The 23,292-nt window shown below is 49.5% G+C and overlaps 5 protein-coding genes across 5 annotated transcripts; 2 read left to right on the top strand and 3 right to left on the bottom strand.

The window, feature by feature from the left end:
- Nucleotides 1-500: 500 nt before the first annotated feature.
- On the bottom strand, nucleotides 501-3,669 carry M430DRAFT_122405 (hypothetical protein). The gene is made up of 3 exons (XM_024861847.1): nucleotides 3,181-3,669; nucleotides 1,427-3,134; nucleotides 501-1,377 (listed from the first exon to the last, which is right to left on the bottom strand). Exons 1-3 carry the CDS (start codon nucleotides 3,451-3,453, stop codon nucleotides 707-709), a joined length of 2,652 nt encoding a protein of 883 aa, XP_024720271.1. The 5' UTR covers nucleotides 3,454-3,669; the 3' UTR covers nucleotides 501-706.
- A 505-nt stretch (nucleotides 3,670-4,174) lies between these two features.
- Nucleotides 4,175-5,545, top strand: M430DRAFT_35437 (hypothetical protein). Its single transcript, XM_024866742.1, has one exon. The coding sequence runs from the start codon at nucleotides 4,193-4,195 to the stop codon at nucleotides 5,360-5,362; it is 1,170 nt and encodes a 389-aa protein (XP_024720270.1). The 5' UTR covers nucleotides 4,175-4,192; the 3' UTR covers nucleotides 5,363-5,545.
- On the bottom strand, nucleotides 5,434-6,183 carry M430DRAFT_141123 (hypothetical protein; the record flags this gene model as incomplete). The annotated part of the gene is made up of 2 exons (XM_024862696.1): nucleotides 6,005-6,183; nucleotides 5,434-5,948 (listed from the first exon to the last, which is right to left on the bottom strand). The coding sequence occupies exons 1-2, from the start codon at nucleotides 6,045-6,047 to the stop codon at nucleotides 5,434-5,436; spliced, it is 558 nt and encodes a 185-aa protein (XP_024720269.1). The 5' UTR covers nucleotides 6,048-6,183.
- A 307-nt stretch (nucleotides 6,184-6,490) lies between these two features.
- Nucleotides 6,491-8,264, top strand: M430DRAFT_141120 (hypothetical protein). The gene is made up of 5 exons (XM_024862695.1): nucleotides 6,491-6,817; nucleotides 6,867-6,879; nucleotides 6,939-7,169; nucleotides 7,282-7,495; nucleotides 7,560-8,264. Exons 1-5 carry the CDS (start codon nucleotides 6,773-6,775, stop codon nucleotides 7,987-7,989), a joined length of 933 nt encoding a protein of 310 aa, XP_024720268.1. The 5' UTR covers nucleotides 6,491-6,772; the 3' UTR covers nucleotides 7,990-8,264.
- M430DRAFT_28506 (hypothetical protein) lies at nucleotides 8,252-22,949 on the bottom strand (the record flags this gene model as incomplete). The annotated part of the gene is made up of 3 exons (XM_024865797.1): nucleotides 8,252-8,380; nucleotides 8,443-11,898; nucleotides 11,955-22,949. 3 exons carry the CDS (start codon nucleotides 22,947-22,949, stop codon nucleotides 8,252-8,254), a joined length of 14,580 nt encoding a protein of 4,859 aa, XP_024720267.1.
- Between the last annotated feature and the right edge of the window lie 343 nt (nucleotides 22,950-23,292).

Below are 23,292 nucleotides of genomic sequence, written 5' to 3'. Positions count from 1 at the left end.
ATTCCTACTAGAACCTACAAAGCATTTCTAGGTTCGTGCAAATTTTTTTGGAAAAGTTTTCTATATTTTTTTTATTTCTTCTCCTCTTGCGGCTTCATTCTTGTAACGTTCTCCCATCTTTCTAAGCATACGGTTCTATGGTGTAATGGTCAGCACGTCGGATTCTGATTCCGGAAATGTTGGTTCGATTCCTACTAGAACCTGTCTACTACAACCTCAATTGGGTAGAGAGGTTCCGCGTATATCTTCTTTTTTTTTCTTTTTTTCCTTCTTTTTTTTCGCTCTGGAATTTGTACGTTTCGTGGATAATGCTTGCTGCCTTTTGCAAGCTTCTATACAGCGTACAAACATCCTCGGAAAAACTATTCTATCCGTACTGTTTGTTACCACTAAACTGCCCCAGCCATCTACCTACGTAGGTTTAGCCTTGGGAACAGTTTTGAAGGGCACGAGAAATATTGGGCAGCTTTCAATCATAGAAAGGACACAAGCACAGTTCTATGGCAAGAGATTTATTCATTCCTGGTATCTGCCTTGGTATTATAACCGGACATGCAATTCAGCCCTTTTAGAGACATCTTCCTAACAAAACACCAAGCCAGTTCCCTAGATGCAGAAGTGTAGACCCCTCAAAACCGATTGAGTCTCTGCCCTTATCCATGCAACGCCTTTGGAATGCAAATGCAGCTGGTCCTGTCTACCTTGTCTAAACACCATCAACGCGTGACAAAAACTCCCGGACACGTGAGAGCTCCACGTCATCCTGCTCACTCTCCACGGCACGGAGCAAACTATCGAGGAAGCCGTCTACGTTGCTCTCGTCGACATTTGTACATAGGCTGATGATCTCCCGGTATTTGTCTGCAAGCTCTGAGCTTCTGCTCTGGAGACCTTGAACGTTCTCTGCTAAGCCCTCGTTGACTGCCTTGTAAGCATTGACTCTTGCACGAAGAACGTGCGTGGGGGGTAAAGAGCTCAATGCTTGACGCTGTGCTTCGTCGAGGACTGGAGGTTGATGACTGTTCGGGTCGATATTTGACAGGATATTCGCAGGCACTGCTTCGGCAGGAATAGCAAGATCCTTATCGGCATCACCTAATTGTGTCTCGACTTCCCCAATCGTTTGGCCATACTGCCGTTGCATTTGGTTTAGTCTGGCCCGCTCTTCTTCGGCAGCTCTCCTGAGATTCGATATTCTGTTCTTTCGCTCCTGGCTTTCCTTCATAAGTGACCGCGAGGCATCGAGACGGCTACGCTCTTTTCCGCATGCGGCAGAGGCGTCCCGGAGGCTAACGTGGATTGCGTCGATCTGACTTTGTTTTGCACTCATCTCTCGATTGAACTCGTTCTCAGTCTCTGAAAGAAGGGTCGTGATAGCTGTTTAAACAAGTCAGTAGATAAGCTACGGAATTACAAAATAACTTACAAGCAATGATGTCGCCACTGCTCTCTCTGGTATCTTTGACCAACGATCTCTCAGGGCCTCCAAACCCTCCAACCGTAAGACCTTCGGGGTCAGTCTGGTCCCCAATGCCAAAATCGATCGGACAGAGGTTGGAGCGGTTGGTGATTGAGATATCAGCTCCGACCTCGAGAAGTTGAGAGATGATACTTCGATTGCCGATTCTGGCAGCGATGTTCAGAGCAGTGTCGCCCGAATTATCTTGAATATTGACTATCTCCGACATGAAGCGGCCAATGCCCATTGACTTTAGTGCTGGAGGGCCATTGGTGAAAGACTGCTGACTATTCGGGGAGCTGCCCTGGCGCACGACGAACTCGAGAAGGGACTCGAGATAGTACTTGGTAGTCTGACTTCTTCCCTTTATGGCGGATGTGATGGCGATGTGGTGTAGAACAGTTCGACCCCGCGAATCTCGAAACTCGATAATCGGTCCAAGTATCTCCAGAAGATCGGGAAATGTGCCATTGTCAAAGTTGTTAATGACCACAGCAGCGCGCATCAATGCACTCTCTCCAACACGATTAACCCGGAAAATACTCGCGCCTCTCGCAATGAGAGCCTTCAAGAGTGGAATGCGGGCAAGAGTTGCTGCCCAATGCAAAGCCGTGTTGGAGCTCTTGTCAACTGGCATATCGAGTTCCTGGAGAGAAAGCTCGCGCAAGGCTGGATGATTGCTGAAATCTGTTCGATTAGGGTCTTCAAAGAGAGACATCAGAAGATCCTTCTTCCTTTCTCCATTTGGACCGGGAGGCATAGTCAAGGGCATGAGCGGGACGGGAGTTTCTTCCCCTTGCAACATGTTGTGGTTTTGGTGATAGACAAATGAGTCGTTTGGCTCAGTTGGTGACGCTTCTCGTAACGACATACCGTAATAATCTTCATTCAACTGTTGTTGAGAATCAGCCATACCTGGTGAAGGTCGAACCCTCTTTCTTGGAGGCTCTTCAAATTCGCTGTTGCGTGTCTCTTCTCTCCCAGTCTGAGAAAACTGAGGTCCAGATTGGGTTGAATACGCTGAGTCCTGTCCGTTCATAACAAAGCTCTCTCCTGAGGCAAAGCTCTGCATGCTTTGCTGGGACCCCCCGGGGAAAGCAGACTCCTGAGAACCAAGATGTTGTGAAGATGATTGTCGACTAAAACTTGCTGGGCGAGCACCACTGTTTTTGATGCGTGGTGCCGGCGAATCGAAACGTGCTTTACTAATAGCTGCTACTGCATGTGATGCAGTGCTTGAAATGTTCTTAAAGAACGTTCCGGATTGTGAGTTGCTTCTGTTGTCAGCGCCCGAGTTGTACAGACGCTTGCGTTGCGCGGCCATGGCCTGCTCCTTTGTGGGTGTGTCAATGCCACCTCTTCCTGCAATCCCGCCGTCCTGTCCCATATCGTACGTCAAAAGAGGTCTTAATAACTCCTCTACGCCGTATTGACGACAGAACTCAAGACCCCTTTCAAACTTGATCCAGGTACCCTGATATTTTCCATATCCTCCTTGGACCTTTTCATGTTCCCCTATCAAAATCTCTTTCTCCAAAACCTTGGTACGCTTGCCCTTCTCAATGCCAGCAACTTTCAGAATCTGCGTTGCATTGAGCCAGCTATCCTTCCGCCTCCGCATCACTGCGATGCCATTGACTTCCATCTCATACACATCTACTCCTGAGTATATTGCCTATAAGATATTAGCGGTGAACCAAGGCGATATTGGAACTTCTGACCGAGTATATCTGAGGCGCAGAATTTCGCTGGTTCAGTCCATTATTCCCCTCGTACTGTCGAAAGGATGTGCCTGGCTGCATTACCAAGCCGTTGCCCTGGGACCCCTGGCTCATACTGAAAGACATTTGCGGAACTTCTCTAGTAAGGGGCAGCTCTTGGTCCTCGTATGCGCCACCTGTGGAAGAGAATGAGGGAGGTCGATTGAGGTTCTGACGAGAGTGGGAAGTTGTCGCAAGAGGTTGAGGGTTCGTAGTAAGTGTGGCCGCGGCCATAAGGGTCAACAGCAGGGGCGAGAAGGTGTGAACAATGACACCTGGAGTCGAGGAGGAGGTCGCGTCACCAATGCGATCGCGACGAGGACGGCTTGTAAGGAGGTAAAATCTGAGCTTGTTGCCGTCGAGCTGTGTGGTTGTCGCAGCTCTCCAGGGTCAATGGAGATCAAGAACGCGCTGCCACAGGCCAGCTTGATAGGAAGACGTGTCGAGACGTGTCGATCGTGTGTGTCGCGCGTGAGGAGGTAAAGTGGTTTCCAGTAGTGAACAAGGAGTGGGGAACCAACCAATCACTGTGGAAATAAAGAGACGCGACCGGCTTGCTGCACACAAGACACGCAGAATCTGTATGCAAGACACACAAGAATGCGCATGCCCTCAGCCGTTCAACAAACAATGGAACGTACAAAGAGTACCTTTGCGTGGGAGTGCTTGTCTGTTGGAATGGGCAGCGTTCCCTGACTTGTGGCTTCACAGGGAAGCAATTCAAGCAGACGCGTGGTGCGCGGGTTTTCTTACGGCCTCACGCGCGTCTCTACAGGTAAGGCCAAAATGTGTTACAGCCTCAAATCTAAGGCCCGAAACCCAAAATCTTGAGCTCCGAGCTCTGGCTGGATGTTCGAGCTCCAGAAGAAACACACCACGCCGACAGCTTTCTCTGGTACCCAAGGTACCTAGCTTACGGCAGACAGTAAGCTGCCAAACAAAATGATCACCGCAAGTTAACATCAGTATCAACATGGAGCAGCGAATGCCAACCGAGCTTCGTCACGTCTACAGAGCACTGCTACGTGCTGCGACCTACCTACCGGATTCTGCTGCCCGAACATATATGCACAATCATGTGGTGTATCGATTCAGATCAGTATCTGATAAGATAAAGTTCAGGTCGAAGCATAATCCTCGTTCGGCCGAGGGGCTGATCGAAAAATACCATTCCCCAAAACGGATTGCAAAGGCGAGACAGCAGGCGAGGCAGCTTGAGCGTGCTGGGCAAGGGAGCTGGCCCGATCTGAAAAAGGTCCTTTTCCTCACATATGGACGCATGGGAAGGAGGAAGCGCGAGTTGATTGAAGACCTCCTACAACCTGAGGAGGACAAGCTTCCCAAGGATGACAAGGCTCTGGAGCAGTTGATTCAGAAGCAGTCGGAGGAGAAGCCGCTCAGGTTTGCTCCAGATTCGAAATTCTTGAAATTTGTCAAGAGCCAACAAGCCAATCAACCACCAGAAGCGGCCAGGTTCAAGATTCGAAGCAGCATGCCCCGGATACCGGAAGAGAACCTCTGGGGACGCCCGGTGCCATTGAAACTTCAGGAGTCAATAAAAAGGCGCCATTGGGCTTCAACCCTCGACAAACTATTACCACCTCTGCCTGAGCACGAATGGAATAGGCTACGCGATCTTGCCACAGGTGCCGTCCGCATTGAAGATCCACCGCCGCGTCGAAGCAGGAGTGAAAGGAGACCTCTAGCTGGCGAAGAAAATGACGCCAAGGTGTTGGAATACTTCACCAAGCCTGCCAATATTCTCACTTCCGATTTTGATGAAGTCAAAGTTGATCCAGCTCATGGTGCGACGTGCTGGACGAAGCCCATTAGGGAGGTGGAGGTCCCAAACAAGAATGCGTATACCGGTACCCCAAGATTCATGCGGAGATTATATGCGAGCATTTGGAACATGTCAGCGAAAATGTCACAAGACCCGGTTACAAAGGAGTGGATTATAAAATGGGGGGGCTTACGATCAGCATTTCATTCGGGGCATGTTATTACACCCACTACTCCAAAGGACATGGAGCTTTTTGAAGGGGTAGACACAAACGAGCCGCCTCCTCGCAGGAAACAGGGCCGTAAAAGGCCTTCCCTAGAGGCCGAAGAAGATACTCAGGCCATGGTAGCAGCAGCATGACAATTCTGCCATAACTCATATGCTCAATTCTAGTCTCATATGCTCCATGCAATGCTGTATATATCGAATTCCTAATTGGCCCTCTTTGCCAATTCCCGCAGCCCTTCTCCATCAACCCTCATAGTCTGCCACTCAGTCATAGCCTTCGCGCCAATCCTCTCATAAAACTGAATGCTGGGCGTATTCCACTTCAGGACACTCCATTCCAGCCTTCCCCCATTCATCTGCAGCACCTCCTTAGCCAACTCCCCCAGTAACCTCTGCCCATATCCATTGCCCCGTTCCGCCTCCCTTACAAACAGATCCTCCAAGTAGATGCCCGGCCTCGCCCGCCACGTACTATAATTATAGAAATACAGCGCCAGACCCGCCGGCCGACCCGACGGGGTGAAGATGAGAAGCGCGCGGGCCGGCCGCGAGGCAGACGTGCTGTCGCCCTCGGACTGCGTGGTGTTCTGCGGGGAGACGAGCCCGGACGGCGCGAACGCGAGGGTGTTGAGGAGCGATTCGTGCGTGGCTTCGACGGCGTCGGATTCCTTTTCGTAGTCGGCGAGCTCTTGGATCAATTGCAGGATGACGGGCACGTCTAAAAGGCTGCGTGAGTTGGGAGTGGTGCGGGGGAGGAGGGGCAGGCGGACCAACCTTCACGGACTGCGTGACGGACGACAACTCCTTGAGGGGCCATTTTGGACCGTGTATGAGGCGCTTGTTGGACGGCAGCCTTTTCTTGATGGGGAATTCTTGGGGTTTTTTTCTGCGTATACTGTCCAGAGCTTTATGGCTGGGGTTTTCAATTCCAAGATCCTTATGCCCACTTGTCAAGCGCAGGGTGCGCCGTCAAGAAATCGGGAACATCAGAGTGGGCTGGACAAAAAATTTCCCACTTTGCGCGGCAATTCAGTTATCTAATAATCTTCTTGAACAAACCAAAGCCAAAGGACACAATCTTCGCCATTCATATCCCTTAATTCCTTGCCCTCATCAGACGCAAAGTACAATCTCGCACTCTTGGTAGGTAAAACTTTTGGCCAACTATATGTCATGTGATCTACCCCTTTCCCGACCGATACATGCGGTAAAGATCCCGGATTAGACATAAAAGAGAGACAAAAAGTACCAGAGCATGATCTCAAGTAGGAGAGGACAATAGCAGCATTACAGTGGTATATATGGATTTGTACATTTTCTGCTCATCCATTCTCACAATCTCCGAGTGCCTTCACCGCCTTTGGCTTACCAGTAACCCCGCCATCTGCCGTCCGATAAGGGTACTGTACATGTATGGACATATATATTCCCCTTTCTAAGCATCCAAGGACTCAATCTCAACCCTTCTTGTCTCTAGTCCTTGAGCAATCTGTCCAGGATAACTAGAAATATATCTTATCGAGACCACAGAAAGACGACACGATGTCCAACACCACCATTCCCACGGCAAGCGGGGGGAAGAGAATCGTAAGGACCGTCCCCCCACACGCATACTTATACTGACATATCCCCCCAGGTTTTCACAGGCGGTTTGCCATCTTACTCTCTCGCCGACAGGAGGTCTCCCGATTAACTTCTCGTTTGCCAGGTAGTGGCAAAGCTGGCCGCCATGCCATCCCCTATCTGCTTGCGCAGGGCCACAAGGTCCTCAACCTCGACCTGGTCCCCTTCCCGGACTCAACAGTTGACGTCTACACCCTGAAAACAGACCTCACCGACTCGGGACAGGTCTTCAACGCGCTGACCTCGCACTTCAACATGTCGGGCTATATGTCAGGACCCTTGCCCAGCGCCCCAGACGTCGTTATCCATTTCGCCGGTATGTATTCATTCTAGTCTCTTGCGAGATACCTAGCGACCCCGAATCGAACCCCCGCGATGTGTGAAAGGACTCGGGAGTTGTTGCTCAGATGATAACGAATGATGTGTAGCTTATGCACGCAACATGCTCGTGCCAGACTCGGAATGCTTCCAAGCCAACGTGCGCAGCACCTACAACGTAATCGAAGCCGCCTGCAAGCTCGGTGTTAAAAAGATCATCATCGCCTCTTCAGAGACCGTGTACGGCGTCTGCTTCGCCCAAGGCGACACCGATTACCGCTCATTCCCCCTGACCGAAGACTACGACTGCGATCCCGAAGACACGTGAGCCTTCCTCCCTCCTCCCCCCAACCCAAAAACCTCGTGCTCACCACCATCAACCGGACAGCTACGCGCTCTCCAAACTCTGCGGCGAGCAAACAGCGCGCGCCTTCGCGCGCCGCTTCAAAATAGACATCTACGCCTTCCGCATCGGCAACGTAATCGAGCCGCACGAGTACGCGCGCGATTTCCCCGCCTACCTAGCCGCGCCCGAGACGCGCAAGCGCAACGCCTGGAGCTATAGCGATGCGCGGGACCTGGGGCAGATGTGCGACCTAGCCATCAAGAAGAGCGGCCTGGGATTCCAGATCTTCAACGCGACCAACGATACTATCACGGTGCGCGGGACGACGACGAGGGAGTTCTTGGAAAAGCACTGTCCCCAGACGAGTATCGTAAGGGAGATGGGCGAGTTTGAGGCGCCCTTGAGTAATCGGAAGATGAGGGACGTGTTGGGGTTTAGGGACCTGCATGATTGGAGGAAGTATGTGAGTTAGTTAGTTGGGGGGGGGAGCTTAGATCGCTCGTTATAATCTTCATCGAGTTTCGAAATATTCGTAATGCTCTCATCTCGTGACTCGGTAGATTAGATAGGGGGGAGGATTCGGAAAGGGGAATAACACCATAACGAGGCTTAAGTAACGTAGAAATCATATATTCAAAATAATGCATCTAAACAAACATCTACATAAACAATTCTACACAAAACACACACATACGCAGACACAAAAACATACACATACGCAGAAGAAAGAAAGCTTACACCAACAATTCCACGAAACGCTCAATAATCGACTCCGCCCCGTCAACCGAGAGCATGCTCAGCGGTGCAAAAACTCCCATATCTACCTTATCCCCGTCGCACCTGATCTCTACATCAATTGAAGGCTGGGGTATATATGTCAGCGTCTGTGAATTTGATGGGGAGTGAACAATGGGAGGAGACTTACCAGATATGCATCACATTTTCTACCTCTCTCAGCTGGGGAAACTTTTTCATTCGGAGAGTACTGCACCACCTCGGCCTTGGTAGTCATATTATCTTGTGCAGGTTTGAAGATGGGTTCATTGAGACTTTCAACGACCGCGGGAGCGGGAGCAGCATCTTTAAGGATGTTGACGATGAAGTTGACGCGCACGCCAGTCCACTCATAGATTGCTTCCAGAGAAGCGCATGACATCTCATCGCTGCTGATCTGGCGAAGGTCTTGCTGTATCTCTATAGCAACTTCTGGGATTTTTCGACCTAAGGGATTGCGCACGCAGAGGGGAAGGATATTTAGGGTTGGTGCTGCCAGTGCAGAGAAGTCTTCGCCGAACGGCGCGCGGTTGGCGAGATAGATGCCGAACACGACCTGGGTAACCGGGCTAGTTGGACTATCCTTGTTGAGAAGTTGTGCGTAGATCTTGGAGATGGAGGCAAGGAGGAGAGCGTCGACGCTTACACCGACATCTATGGCTAGTTGTTTCAAATTCGAGATGTGTAAAGATGGATGGAATACCTCGGTTCTCTCATTCCCACTGTCGTTCGAGATGTCGTTGAAACATTGAGGCGTCTGGTGGGAACCTTGGTTAAGATAAGAGACCCAGTGGTCTTGTGTCGATTTCCAATCTGACGACCCCGGGGATTGAGATCTCGTTGATGTAGCTATTGATTGAGCGACGAAGGGTTTGAAGCTTAAAGCAGGTGATGGTAAGCTCTGACCATGGTACAGAGACTGGAGCTGCTCGATCAAAATTGGAAGACTAATAGCGTCGTACAACGCGTGGTGGATTATCAGCTTCAATGTGACAACCGAACCGCCAGCTTCTTCCACCACCAATGCAACAGGTGGACGCCTCAAATCATCCATGGATTTACTGTGAGATGAAGCGGTTGTGTAGATAACTGGGTTCACGGGGTTTCTAAAGACGACTTGTAAAACCCCCGAGTTGGTCTCGATGAATCCTGTGCGAAGGATATCATGGTGCAGCAGAAGATCGAGCCAGGCATTTTCCAGTTTCGTTTTATCGACGGAACCGTCCATGGAGTAAATGAAGGTCGGGTAAAACAGAACCCCTTGGGTAGCTTGCCACATCCTAATCATGTAAAGTTGTCCTGCTGTGACCGGCATGACTGATTGTATCTCTCCTATATCCTTTTCAAGACTCTGGGCTTCCGATGGATCAAGTGATGATATGGACTCAGCCAAGGTTGCGTCGATATCCAAGGTCTTCTTCTGCTCGGGGTTTTTCAGAAGGGCAGATCGGCTCATGGAGGAGATAGTCTGATCTCTAAGAATGTCAGACACAGAGAGTTTGATTCCGTGCTTCTTTAACAATGCTGGAAGTTTGATAATGACGATTGAATCTAAACCAAGATGGAAGATAGTCGAGTCCTTATGAATCTGATCCTCTGAAATGCCGGAGACTTCATGTAGTGCTTTCCTGATGATAAGTTCCGTATCTGACCATTCTCCATCATCTTGCTTCAAGGCAGATTTAGGGAGCTTCTTTGGTGACGATTCCAGTATTTGGAATTTTGGTAAGCCGCAAATGGAAATGCCGTCAGCGTCGGACACAACGGCCGGGGCTTGTGGAGTTGCCATGATGCGCTCGAGGATAGTGTCCAGCATAATGAGAATATTCTCGGTCTCTGCAGCATCTCGCACAATAGACTTGCAAGCCGTAGTCCACAAGAGATGGTCATCGACGATTTCCATCTCAACGCACACTGGAATCTCAACGTCCGAAGCACCATGCACAGACTCATATAGAGGTTTGCTTTGAGCCGGGGAGCGGCGACCTTGGTAGATGAACAAAGTATCGAATAATGCGGTCTCTTTCGTTGAAAGCTCGTTGTCGCGTGAGGCAAGTGCCAATGCTTGAGCAGTTCCTAGAGGGAAGTGCTGATATTGTCGAGTCGTATCGCTCATGTCTTGCATGTATTTGAGCATCTCAATCAAGCTTCCATGGAGGATAGATCTGACCGCCACGGTGTTCATGAGAGGGAACATGACCTCGTTTGCTTCTTCCGAATCGCGACAAGAGAGAACCGAACCGAAAACAACATCAAGCTGGCCCATTAGATGAGCGAGCAAGATTGCCCAACACGTCTGTCCGAGGGTTTGAAGGGTGATTCTCGACGTTCTGCATAGATTCTCGATGTCCTCCAGAGGGATACGAGAACGTATTTCCATCCGATGAACTACGGTTGTGTCTGGTACTTGTGAAGCCTCCTTTCTAGGAAAGACTGCCCGTGGCAAATTCGACAAGGCGCTTCTCCAGAAACTCTTCGCATCCTCTGTGGTGGACTTGAAGACTTCTTCTAGGAAAGGCATAAAATCGGGCCTGGTTGACAATTGATTATGGTATGCTTTGTCGATGTCTTGGTGGAGAAGTCGTAGAGAAGCTCCATCGTACAAAGCGTGAGAGATTGCCAAGATCATGTAGTGCGTTTCTCCAACCGATATAAACTGAACATGGAATAATCTTCCAGTGGTAGCCGCCAAGCTAGCCGACTCAGACTTGAAATGCTCCAAAAAGTTTTCGAAGCTGGACTCTTCTGATGACTCTACCCGAGCATGATTTTGGAGGACGACTTGAGCGTAGCTCACCGGCGACAGAGGATCATCTACCTCAACAAAACGAGTTCGAAGAATTGGTGACTTGGAAACCACGCTTTCCACTGCTGCTACCAGTCTCGATCGGTCGGTTGTTCCGTCTATAATAAAAGCTTCTAGATTGAAGTACCTGCTGAAGTTGGACTTCAACATTTCGTTAACCATGGTCTGCTGAAGTGGTGTCGCAGGTAGGACAGTCTCGGTGTCACTATGTATCTTCCCATTGTCTCTGAGATACTTGGATAGATCCCGGCTCAACTCTTGCACGTGTGTAGCGGATGTTGTATCTGCTTCAGCGTTTCCGCTCCGGTTTATCCGTATCTTGGGCGCCATCTTATCTATGGTTTGGCATTTGATGATGACGCTGACGGGGATCTCAATCCCTTGCTTCTTCAATCGGGATGATAACTTGATAACATCAATGCTATCCAATCCAAGTTCGAAGATTGAGGAAGAAGCCTGAATGCTGTCTTCCGGCACCTTCGCCAGAGAAGCAATCTCAGCTCGAATCTGCTCGGCTTCTTTGGTCCATAGAAAAGGGGAGTCCTTCGGTTCGTTGGAAAATCTAGGAGATGCTCGGCTAATCGTTCCCCTGGACTCTTGACCGAGAGTCTGTCCGTTCACCCCCTTCTCCTGATCAAGTAAAATGTTTTTACCATCTTCCTTCAATATCATGAGCAACAATTTCTCCATCTCATCAAGAAGAGCTCCAGTCTCGGACTGGTCAATGACTGAGCCTTGCGCCACGATCGTCATGGCGAGTTTGCCGTCGGCGCCTAGTGTCGCCTCAAACGCCAAGGGGTACTGCAAAAAGAGTTAGTATCCAACTTCAAAAAAATAGCAAGGAATCTTGAATCTACATCAGCGGTCTGTTCATCGTCAAGTTGGGTCCATAGATCATTGCCAATTTCCTCGTCATCAGCTTCTGGGCGTTGGAAAACGAACAAGGTGTCGAAAAGAGATTGTCCAGGCGAGGCGGGACTCCACTTCTGGATATCCTTCAGTGGCGTATGCTGGAAATCTTGCATTTGCATATTGAATTCATGACAGGTGGAGATCAAAGACGCTGCAGACATGCCGGGATCGATCCTAGCGTGGAATGGAACTGTGTTGAAGAGAGGACCAATGACCTTGTCAGCTCCGTCGAAATCAATCGCTCGACCAGAGATAACCATTCCTATAGTAAGATCTGGGGATGCGATGGTCTGAAGTACAGCTATCCAGGCAGCCTGTATAACCGCTTGCTGGGTGACTCCAAGCTGCTTACGAAATTCTTCAAGGCCGTCGAGATTTCGGAGCACTCTGGTCGCTACGACATCCTTGATTGTATCCAGTGATTTGACGGGCAGTACCGTATGGCTCCAGTTTTGGAGGTGGCTTCTCCAGAAATTTTCCGCTCCAGGAACTCTTGCCAATGGTCCATATGCCAATGAAGAATGGAACGTCGGTCCGTAATCAACTATATCTGTGCCACGATACTCATCGACGAGGCATCGGAGCAGCATGGCGAGACTGTTGCCATCATAAAGTCCATGGAATATCCGGATGAGCATGCTCTTGCTAGAAGAGGATACGAGGTCAAGAGCAAATGGTGTTTTCAGGGCCGAAGTCTTCTCCGCAGTGTCGTAATCGATCGATGGACTTCCCCAGTCAACGTCCACACTCTTCAGGACTACTTGAGCGTACCCATCATCAGTCGCCACAAACTTGGTGCGAAGGATTTGGAGATGAGAAACAAGACTCTTCCATGCCGCCAGGAGCTTCTCAGTATCCACATGATGACCAAGGCGGAATTCAAAACTATTAAAGTACAGAGGACGTTCACTTTCCAGGAATCGATAAATCATCCCCTCTTGGACCGGTGTACAGGGTGCAATGCTCTCGATCTCCGTGCTCTGGATCCCCAATTCTCTCAGAATGCTGATAATGTGCTTCTGAGAGAAGGCTGAGATATTTTGAATCGAAGCGACGTATTCATTTTCTTTCTCCTGATCGGGAATCTCGTCGTTGAGAAGGGCTCTGACCAAGGCTTCCACCGTAGGATTATTTTTCACAACGGACAGCTTCGCATTGCTAAGACCGGAATCGCGAAGGGTGCGGGAGAATCCAATGATTGAGATGGAATCTAAGCCCAGTTCAAATATGGTTGAGCCTCGAGTCAAATCAGAGACTTCGACATGCAGTGCTGGTGCTAGGATGTCTAGGATCCTCTTCTCGCTACTTGTCCACTCTTTACCTTGATGACTTGAATGGCTGAGTTTTTGCAGGTCCTCAATACCGAGATTGTTGTACATCGCGGCGAGCTGTTTAGCATCTGCTTTATTATTTGGGTTGAGTGGAAGGGCCTTGATCGGAACAAAATGTGTTGGTACCATGTACCCCGGAAGTCGAGCTTTGCAAGCATCTCTCATTGTCGAAATCACATCACCAATATCTGATGAATCTCCTATTGACGAGGAGACAAAGAATGTGACCAGCTGTTCCTTTTGCTGCGCACTGTGCTTGAGGACAAGAGTCACTACTTCTTGTAGATCGCTCATACTTTTCTTGATGACTTCGTTGATCTCGCTCAGTTCTAGACGTTGACCGCGTAGCTTAACTTGATCGTCAGCACGCCCAAGGAAGAGGAAGCTTCCATCATGCAAAATGCGCACGAGATCACCCGTTCGGTAGACTCTCTCGTTGAAAGATTCCAGAGTAGGGAACCTCTCGTTTGTCAGATCAGCACGGTTGAGGTACCCTGTTCCGACTAACTTTCCAGAGACGCACAGTTCGCCAATCCCGCCGCGCAGGACTGGCAGCTCTGTACCTGGCTTCAAGACAAAGGAGCCGACGTTGTCAAACTGCGGCCCAATATTTGATGGTTTACCATTCTTGGGAACTCGAGGATACATTGTCACTCCGATTGTTGCTTCGGTCGGCCCATACCCATTATAGATACAAGCTTGCTCACCCCAGACGTCAAGAATTTCTTGCTTGAGCTGCTCGCCACCGGTAATGAAAACACCTTTGCACAGTGATGGGACATCATCAGGGTGTAGAAGTCGAGCAAGACTGGGTGTGAGATCGATGTGGGTGATACCTAGCTGCTGGATTGCGTTGGGGATGTCTTCGAATATGAGATCCCGAGGTGCGGTAGCCACACAAATGCCTACACTCCAACTCCAAAATTGTTCGAGAACACTGACGTCGAAATGGAAAGACGCAAACTGTAGCCATTTCGAACTGTCCTCCCAATGGCCCGCAAACAATCTTTGGAATGCGAACATTGCTTGAACTGCATTTTCATGGCTGATCAAACAACCCTTCGGAGTACCAGTTGTCCCCGAAGTGTAGAGGCAGTAAGAGGTATCTTGGGGTCGAATAGCCTGAGGCAATTTGGGCTGCTCAGACGAACAGCCTTGGAAGGTGTCCTCCGAATCCAAAACTAGGACAGCATCGCCCATTGACTCCTTTATGTTTTGGGCAGGCTTACCAGCACTAAGGACCAATTTCGCACCTGAGTCTGCTACGATGAACTTTAACCGATCAACTGGTGCATTTGGATCAAGAGCGACATAGGCGCATCCAGCCTTGAGGATACCAATGATGGCAAAAGAAGCTTCGGCACATTTGTCGAAACATATCGCAATGATCTGGCCCTGGGCAACTTGGCGTTGCAGAAGTAGCTGGGCAACCCTGTTCGCTTCCTTGTTGAGCTCGTCGTACGTCCATGATCGACTCTCAAGATGCCCAGGTTCGAGTCGAGATGCAAATTCCAGTGCCTTTTTAGCTGGCCATTCCCGTGCTCCCCTCTCCACAAATTCATGTAGGAGAGTGACCGGGCCTGGTAATTCGTTTTCCTTGGCAGGCGTGATCGACAATAGGGCAGTTCCTGCTGCAGGTGCGACATCACATGGATGAGAAGGATTGCGAAGGGTATCTAAGAGGAGCGCGTCGTATTGTCTCAGGAGCACGCCCGCATGCTCCACGGGGATCAAGTCATTCCTAAAAGTTAGTCTCAGGGCAACCTTACCGGATGTTGTGGGTTGCACCTCCAGCGAGACAGCATAATCCACGCTGGCTTCTTCGCGGACGATTTTCCATGGATGTTCGACTTCTGATTGGCTGTCTGGGAGTTTCTGAAATGCGAAGAGAGTATCGAAAATTCTGCCTTCGGGATACCCGGCCCATTTTTGGATAGCGGTGAGAGGTGTGAATTGATGCTTGTGGAGTAATGCGTTTGAATTCACAGTCCTTGATAAGAGCTCTGCGTTTGTTCCAGTCACGTCGCAGCGAACCGGGAGAGTTACAATGCTTGGGAAGGAAATCGCATCCGCAGCCTCATGTACAGAGCGACCAGAGAGAGTCATGCCGAATGTGGTTGAGACTTCACCAATGTAGGCACTAAGCAACCTCGCCCAAGCTGCCTGTCCAGCTGCTTGCATTGTGGCCCCGTTCTGCCTGCAGCTCTCTTCTAATTCCGACATGGACGCTTGGGAAAATACTTCTTGGACGACAATTGTAGTATCCAATACACGGAGCGGAGCGAGGTCAGGGAATTTGTTGACAACGATCTTGTTCTCTTCTCTTTCCCAGAATTGTTTTCTCGTTGAGAGGCTCCCCTCTCCATCTTGTAATATTGACCCAAGCAAATGAGTTATAGATGGTCGACTAGAGATTGACTGAGAAGCATACGCTTTAGCAACATCCGACAAAATCATTTGTATAGATTGTGCATCGTAGAGCGCATGATGAGCTGTGAACTTGACGAGGGTCTGGTTTCTCTCCCCCTCAACACTCAGACTCCATGGATGACGGGCTAACTGGCGAATAATTGAAGCTTTTGAATCAGTTGGATCCGCAGCCTCAGACCATGGCAATACGAATTTGTCCTTGGCATATGTGATCATTGCGAAGGGATGCTTTGAATCCTCGGTTGAAGCGAATCCTGTCCTTAACATCTCATGTTCGTCGCAGACGATTTCCCAGGCGGCTTTGAACGCTGATAATGATGCATTCGGCGGCAATTCGAGCCACATGCTGTTTACATACTCCTGCCCTTGTGAGTGCAAACTTTGTGCAATCATACCTTGTTGAACGGCAGTGCAAGGCCTGACAGCATCAACTTCGCTCAAGGTAATTCCATTCTCTGAACAGATCGCTTCCCGATGTTCTTTATTGAAGGCCGCGAAATCGTATTCTGGAATCTTTTCGGCAGGATGGTTCTGACTCGATGCAAGGTGGGCACTTAACTGTGCAAGGGTCGGGTGCTCAAGGATATCGCTAGCCCGTACATTGTAGCCCTGTTTCCTGAGACGAGCAGCAACTTGAACTGCACTGATACTGTCGAGTCCAAGTCGGAAGATACTGACATCTCGGCCAATCTTGTCTACATGGACATTTGTGAAGCTGGTAAGTACGTCCCGTAACTTAAGCTCGTCAGGGGTCATCTCTCTCGAAGACTGATTAAATGTCTTGATCTCTTTCCGCGCCATTTGATTCAAAGTTTTGGCGACAATTTGATCCTTAACGGTTGATGAAAGAAGTTGGCGCCGGGGATTCTCTAAGGCGGTTTGGAGCTTGGCGCTGAAAGATTGAAGGAGAGCGTGAGCATCATCTTCATCAATGATGGAGGAGTGTGAATGTAGAGTAATTTCAAGGGTATCTTCGCTATGCATAGGTGTAACCTCGCAAACAAGAGGAAAATCCATGGCGCCGTTGTCCTCTGAAATTGACCAAATAGAAGAATCAAGATCTCGAGCTGGCTGTTGTAAAATGAAAAGGGTATCAAAAAGTCGCGAACCATCCGGGCTGAATTTGGACTGGAGTCTACGTAAAGGGGTTAGTTGGAAGGATAAAGATTCGGCATTGAGAGACTGTAGTTTTCGGAAGGCTTCCAAATAGGAAATATTATGCATATTTCGAAGTCGTGATGGAAGAGTGTTGAAGCAGGGTGCCACAAGGCGCTCGATTCCCTCGACTGGCACAGTTCGGCCGCTGACAACATTCCCAAAGCATACATCAGCCTCTTGAAGGCGCTCGGCTACCAGGCTGGCCCAGATTGCGTGGCAAACAGCTAAAAGTGTTGTGCTGTGCTTCTTAGCGCTTTCTTCAATCCAGCTAAGAGAAGGGTTTGCATGTAGGCGTTGAATTCTTGTTTGATTCTGAGAGTTTGGGGGTTGCTTGCTGGTGCTTGGGAACTTGCTATGTGGGCAATTCTTCAGGACGTTGCCCCAAAACTTATCTGAATCTTCTGTGTTGACCGCAGCCATGGCCCGGAGGAAGGGTGCAAATGGTGGTGCAAGTGGTAGGGAGTGACCGTGATAGAGTCTCTCAACCTCTTCATACAGAACTGAGAGCGCGACACCATCATAAAGAGCATGATGCATGGAGAGTAAAAGCTTCGTGGATCCTGAAGACTGCACTAGATCAAGGCTATATGGTGGCTTGAATTCGCTTGCTGCCGGTCGGTTTGCAGAAGAGAGGTTGTTGACGTCGTAGATGGACCCGAAACTCAGGTTGAATTCTTTCAGAACAACCTGGGCATATGCGTACTGAGGCATGTCTGTGCTAATGAAACATGTACGGAGTATTTCGTGTCTCCGCACCATTTCCTGCCAACATGCTTCTAGCCTCTCCACGTCGCAGCTAATGTTGAACACCACTTGATTGCCATACATTTCTCCGGATGAAGACTCCCCCGCAGAGAGCATTGCCTCTTGCAGTGGCGTACATGGCAGGATACTCTGCACCTCCTTACCAGCTTGGCGAAAGCGTTCAATCGTTGATTCTATCAGCTCTTTCTCAAACCCAAAGTCAAAAGTCTCCAGAGATTTATTCAAATGCTCCTCACCCTTACTTTGCGATGAGATCCTCTCTGCCAGTCTCAGTGGTGATGGGTATTTCAGGACGTCGGAAATCTCTACTCTATATTTCGTGGTCTGGCGTAAAACCCTCGAAAAGGCAATAGCAGATACAGAGTCGATGCCGAGATTGAAAAAGGATGTGTCTGGATTGATTTCATTCAGAGGGAAGGCGGTAAGATCAGATAAGGCACTTGCGATTGCAAGCTCAAGTTCCGTCCAATTGTGATGGGATGACGATCTTAACGACTTAGTCGTCGAGTCGAGGTAGCTCACATCAAGATCTCTGTACAGCTTTACCAAGGTTCGTTTGTCAATCTTCCCTTGGGTGGTAGAAGGAAGGTAAGAAAGGGGTATGAGCGACGAGGGTATCATGTAGCCAGGGAGTGCGGATTCTAGATTGTTATAAAGCATAGACAACGTTGATGGATCTGGTGGGAGGCATTCTAGGCTGGATGTTGATATTTGCTCCCCAGAAGTCCAGAAGGAGACCAGTCGTTGGGAGCTGTCGTTGGTACCCCCTACCACCATTGTGATACAGTCCCGCACCGCCGGGGACCGCAACAAAATGGCGTTGATCTCGCCGAGCTCTACTCGTTGTCCACGTATCTTTACCTGATCATCTTTCCGTCCAGTGAAAGCTAGAGACCCATCGGGCATCAAACGACCAAAGTCCCCACTGCGATACAGTCGTCCAAATGTCGGATGATGAATAATTTTCCCGACATTTTGGCTCGAATCCATGTAGCCACGGAAAACTTGCGAGCCACCAAAGCAGAACTCCCCTTCGCCGCCTCTAGGGACCAGTGCAAACTCGGGACCAGGTGACAGGACAAAGGCGGACGTATTCTTGAAAGGGGGGCCAATATTGTTGATGGAGTCATCTGGAGAGACCTGTGGATTGACTGTGCAAATGTTCGTTGTCTCGCTGGGGCCGTATCCTTGGTAGAGGCCTTTACCGGACCAGGAGTTGAAAACTTTCTGGGTGACGGCTTCTCCTGCTGTAACCAAGAATTCAACTTCAGGAACATTCTCTGGGTCGATGAGCGCGGCCACTGTTGGAGTCAAACTCAGATGCGTCACATGGAACAACCGAATGGCATTCTCGATGTCTCGGAATAGTACGTCCTTGACAGCAGAGCAGAGACAAGCCCCGATTCTCCACGTGAAAAAGATTTCAAAGACCGATACATCAAAGGCTTGAGAACAGGATTGTAACAGTCTCGCATCCTTCGTTGCTGGATAGAGCTCTTCCAAGACATCCAAATTGCTCAAAAGATTTCCTTGAGTGACCATGACTCCTTTCGGTGTCCCAGTACTTCCGGAAGTAAAGACAGAGTAAGATATGTTTTCAGGAGATGACCTCGGAGTTATATTTTCAGACGATAACACAGTGAAATCAACCTCATCCACATACACTACTTCTACGGCCGCAGAAGTCTTGAAAACGGGTCGAGAGGCTGATTGTGCCATAACGATCTTGACCTTTGCTTCTTGTAATATGTGATGAAGGCGCTCTGGAGGTGTGTCCGGCGTCACTGGAAGGTAGCCCGCACCGACCTTCGCTGTTGCAAGGATAGAGGTGTATAAGTCAACGCTCTTCTCAATACATATGCAGACAAGCTCATCGGGAAGTACATTCTTTTGCAAGAGATATTGAGCCATCTGATTGGAGCGAGAGTTAAGCTCCAAATAAGAGATCCGTTGGAGCTCAATATCTTCCCCGTTGATAGATGTCGCAAAGTCGATTGCCGGTCTTCCGGGATCTTCAACTGCTATCCTCTCAACAGGAGAAGCTAAAGTTTCGGCTTTGAGAGCTGTCTGGGGGGTTTCGTTCTCAATGGAGAGAACATCGTTGCTAAGATGGCCAAATGCATTTTGTAGAGACGTCGTATCCTTCTCAACAATGAGCTGGCAAAGTTGTTCTACTTGTTTCAGCAGAAAATCGACCTGCGACCTGGGCAACAACGACTCCTGATAATTGGCTTTCAACGCAACATTGCCCACACCGGGAATTATCTCCAAAGTTAGGTTAAATTCGAGATTGTCAACGGAATCTACCAAAGAAACGTGGCTTCGGGTATGATCGTAGCTATGCAAAGTCTGTTGCCAGATGACTAGGGTATCGAACAATTGCTGGCGAGGATGCACGCCGCTAGCTGACTTGATTTCACGGAGGGGAACAGCACTGTGCTCCAAGTGTTTGCGGTTCGTTGAATTGAGGTCCTGCACTAAATCCTGGAGTGTGGCTGAGGTGGAAATATCGACTCGAATAGGTAGCGTTGCAAGACATGGCCCAACTACATCCTCAACCCCGGCAATAGGTAGCGTCCTCCCCGAAAAGACTGTGCCAAAGCAGATATCCTGCGAACCAAGATATGAACTTAATACCAGAGCATATGCTGCCTGAAATAGGGACTGTGGACTCGAAGATAGACGTTTGGCGGCGGTTTCGATCTCCGATGTGGGTATGGACGTTTGTAACTTCGCAACTGCTAAGCCAACGGAAGAGCTTTTGCGAGTGTGGAAATTTGGGATCTGTCGGAGGTCCAAATGTGCCAGGTGGTCTCTCCAATAATCTTTTGAAGGCCGGGAAGCAGCAAGCGTGCCATCCAGATAGCCGTCTACAACACTCGCAAAGCTGGGACGCGATGGGAGTGGTGAGCCTACCAACAGGGCATCGAGGTCATCAAGAAGGAGTTCGAGCGACCAGGCATCATATAATGCGTGGTGAATGTGTATTAAGAGCTTCGTACTGGATGCAAGCTGTCGAATTTGAATGCGAATGGGATGAAGCAGAGATGTGTCTTTCGAAGCATCGAAATCGTAGACGAACTCCTCCACATTCTCTATCTGTGAACTCTCAATAGTCCTCCATATCAGCTGGACATACCCGTGTGAATCTTGAGACTCAGCGAATCCTGTCCGGAGGATTGGATTGTGCTCAGCCAAAGCATGTAGGGCGGATAGGATTTGATCGATATCACGGACACCGTCCAAATCAATTTCTACCCAGTTACGGTAGGCTTTCATATCAACAGCAGTCTCAGACAACATGGCTGATTGTAGCGGCGTGCAAGGCATAGAGTATTCGACATTCTTTGCATGTCCATTCAGAGCAATTGATGCCTTGTCAACCTTGGCTATTGATACCTCTTTTGACGGTTCGGTGGGAGCAGATTTGGAATTATCACAGAGTTCCGCTAATGCCCCTACCGTATCGGTTTGCAGGACGGCAACTGTGGTGACACTGAAACCTAACAGTCGAAGTTTAGAAGCGACTCGAATAGCCGCGAGAGAGTCAAGGCCAGCTGCAGCGAGACGCATATTTGATGAGAAAGGACCCAGTAATTCCTGGAGCGTCCTTTTCACAATACGCTCTGTTGGTGTTGCCGCAATTCCTCCGTCACCCTCCTCGTCTTCTCGCTGTGTCTTGTAATCTGACTCTAGCTTCCTTTTGTCCACCTTTCCAGATGGCAGATAGGGGAAGTTTGGGAGTAAGATGATCTCGCTCGGAATCATGAATTTGGGTAGCCATTCTGAACAGGTTTTTAAAACTGCCTCGGACCCGAGTGACGGATCGCTAGTAAGAGCAAAAACAACCAGCGAACCAGAAATCACAGCCGCCGATGTTGTCTTGATTCCCGGATGCTTGTAAACGGCCTCTTCAATTTCCCCAAGCTCAATCCTTTGACCCCGAAGCTTAACTTGCCCAGCACTCATGCGCCCCAAAATTTCAATGGTGCCATCTTCAAGCTGCCGGGCTTTGTCGCCAGTTCTGTAATAGAACTTGCCTCCACTGTGTATAAAAGCCGCCTTGTTCTGTTCCTCTCTATTGAGATAACCTTGTGCAAGTTGTGGACCTCCGAGAACAAGCTCTCCAAGCTCTCCAACGGGTAGAACATTTATGCTTCCTGCATCAGCACTAGCTGAGCTGGCAGCTGCAATAAACGTGGAGACTGTGTCAAAGGGTACACCGATGTTTCCAGGTTTGGTGTCTGCTCTCATGCTGGGATAAACTGTGCAGTGGATAGCTGCTTCAGTCGGTCCATACATGCCGTATAGCATGCTTTCCTTCGTCTCTGAGCCGCCGAACTCTTCCACGATAGGTCGAGTAAGCATTTCTCCAATAGTCAATAGAAGCTTTAGCCCAGGAGCATTCGCTCTTTTCTGCAAAAGAGATCCAACGACCGTGGGTGTAAGCTCAGCGGCATCCACATCCAACTCGGTAATCATCCCAGGGAGATCATCGAGAAGCTGGCTTCGATTGCTCCCTACCAGGGTGCAACCACGTTTGAGAGGAAAGAATATTTCAAAGACGGAGACATCGAATGAAGGAGCGGCGAACTGGAGGAAACGCTTAAAGGGAGGAATATGCTTCTCATGGGCAAGCAACGACTGAGATGCAGCAAGGTGGCTTACAGCAACCCCTTTTGGAGTCCCACTCGAGCCAGAAGTGTACATCACATAGGCGAGATCCAGGGGCTGTGGATCACGTGATATCTTGCATCTGGGGGTGTCCTCTTTTGAGATGTCTGGAAATTCATCGATAAGGATGACCTTGGGGCCCGATTCCCAGGATACCGCCTGCCTGAACTCCGGGGTAGTGATGATAAGATCCGCTGCAACATCCTTGACCACGAATTTGATCCGCTCCTTCGGGGCATCCAGATTGATTGGGCAAAATGCACCTCCGGACTCCAGAATGGCCAGCTGAGAGACGTAGAGTGCAGGTGACTGAGGAAGGAGGATGGGAACAACGTGTTGGCGTGGGGGGAGCGCGGGATCTGCTCCGGCTCTGCACGTAATCAAGGCATCCTGAATGGTGGATGCTACAGATGCAGCACAGGATCGGATCTCCTGATACGTGTAGCGGGATCGTCGCCCATAGCTGGTGAAGTCGAGGGCACACGCATCACTGTGCTTCTCGAAATCTATCAGACGATGAAGCAGCTGCGGCCCCTCTAGGACCTTTGGAGGGTCGTGGAGAATGGAGAGTCTTCCGGCCATGATTGGTTGATTCTTCAAGGGTGATGTGCCATGGAGACGGAGGAGCTCGGAGGTAGTGGTGGAAGGGTGGAAGGCCGCCTTGCGGAGGACTACGCCGTATTAGTAGACATTATTGTACGGTAGTTACGACTGTATTGACATCAGTACAATCAGATAAGATATTTCAACTTTAACATTTTAACCATAATACTTCCATAGCCCTAGCATTGCACCGATGTTTGGGATATCCCCCGCCAAGAACTCCCCGCTCCGCCATCGGGTGGCTTTGTCCCTGCAGAATATTCCATACAGCGCAATACTGCCCGCCACGCGGGATATGCCTTAGGTAATAAGAAAATGCCTG

This window comes from Amorphotheca resinae (genome assembly GCF_003019875.1).
Source record: "Amorphotheca resinae ATCC 22711 unplaced genomic scaffold M430scaffold_7, whole genome shotgun sequence".
NCBI lineage: Eukaryota > Fungi > Ascomycota > Leotiomycetes > Helotiales > Amorphothecaceae > Amorphotheca > Amorphotheca resinae.
Note: the sequence above shows the minus strand (reverse complement) of the source record. Positions and strands in the feature narration are given on the sequence as shown.

Coding starts and splice junctions, on each gene's coding strand:
- M430DRAFT_122405 (XM_024861847.1), bottom strand. CDS start 3,453: ATGGCCGCGGCCACACTTACTACGAACCCTCAACCTCTTGCGACAACT. Junction 3,135..3,180: donor CTGCGCCTCAGATATACTCG/GTCAGAAGTTCC, acceptor AATATCTTATAG/GCAATATACTCAGGAGTAGA. Junction 1,378..1,426: donor CAGTGGCGACATCATTGCTT/GTAAGTTATTTT, acceptor TTGTTTAAACAG/CTATCACGACCCTTCTTTCA.
- M430DRAFT_141120 (XM_024862695.1), top strand. CDS start 6,773: ATGTCCAACACCACCATTCCCACGGCAAGCGGGGGGAAGAGAATC. Junction 7,170..7,281: donor CGTCGTTATCCATTTCGCCG/GTATGTATTCAT, acceptor AATGATGTGTAG/CTTATGCACGCAACATGCTC. Junction 7,496..7,559: donor GACTGCGATCCCGAAGACAC/GTGAGCCTTCCT, acceptor TCAACCGGACAG/CTACGCGCTCTCCAAACTCT.
- M430DRAFT_35437 (XM_024866742.1), top strand. CDS start 4,193: ATGGAGCAGCGAATGCCAACCGAGCTTCGTCACGTCTACAGAGCACTG.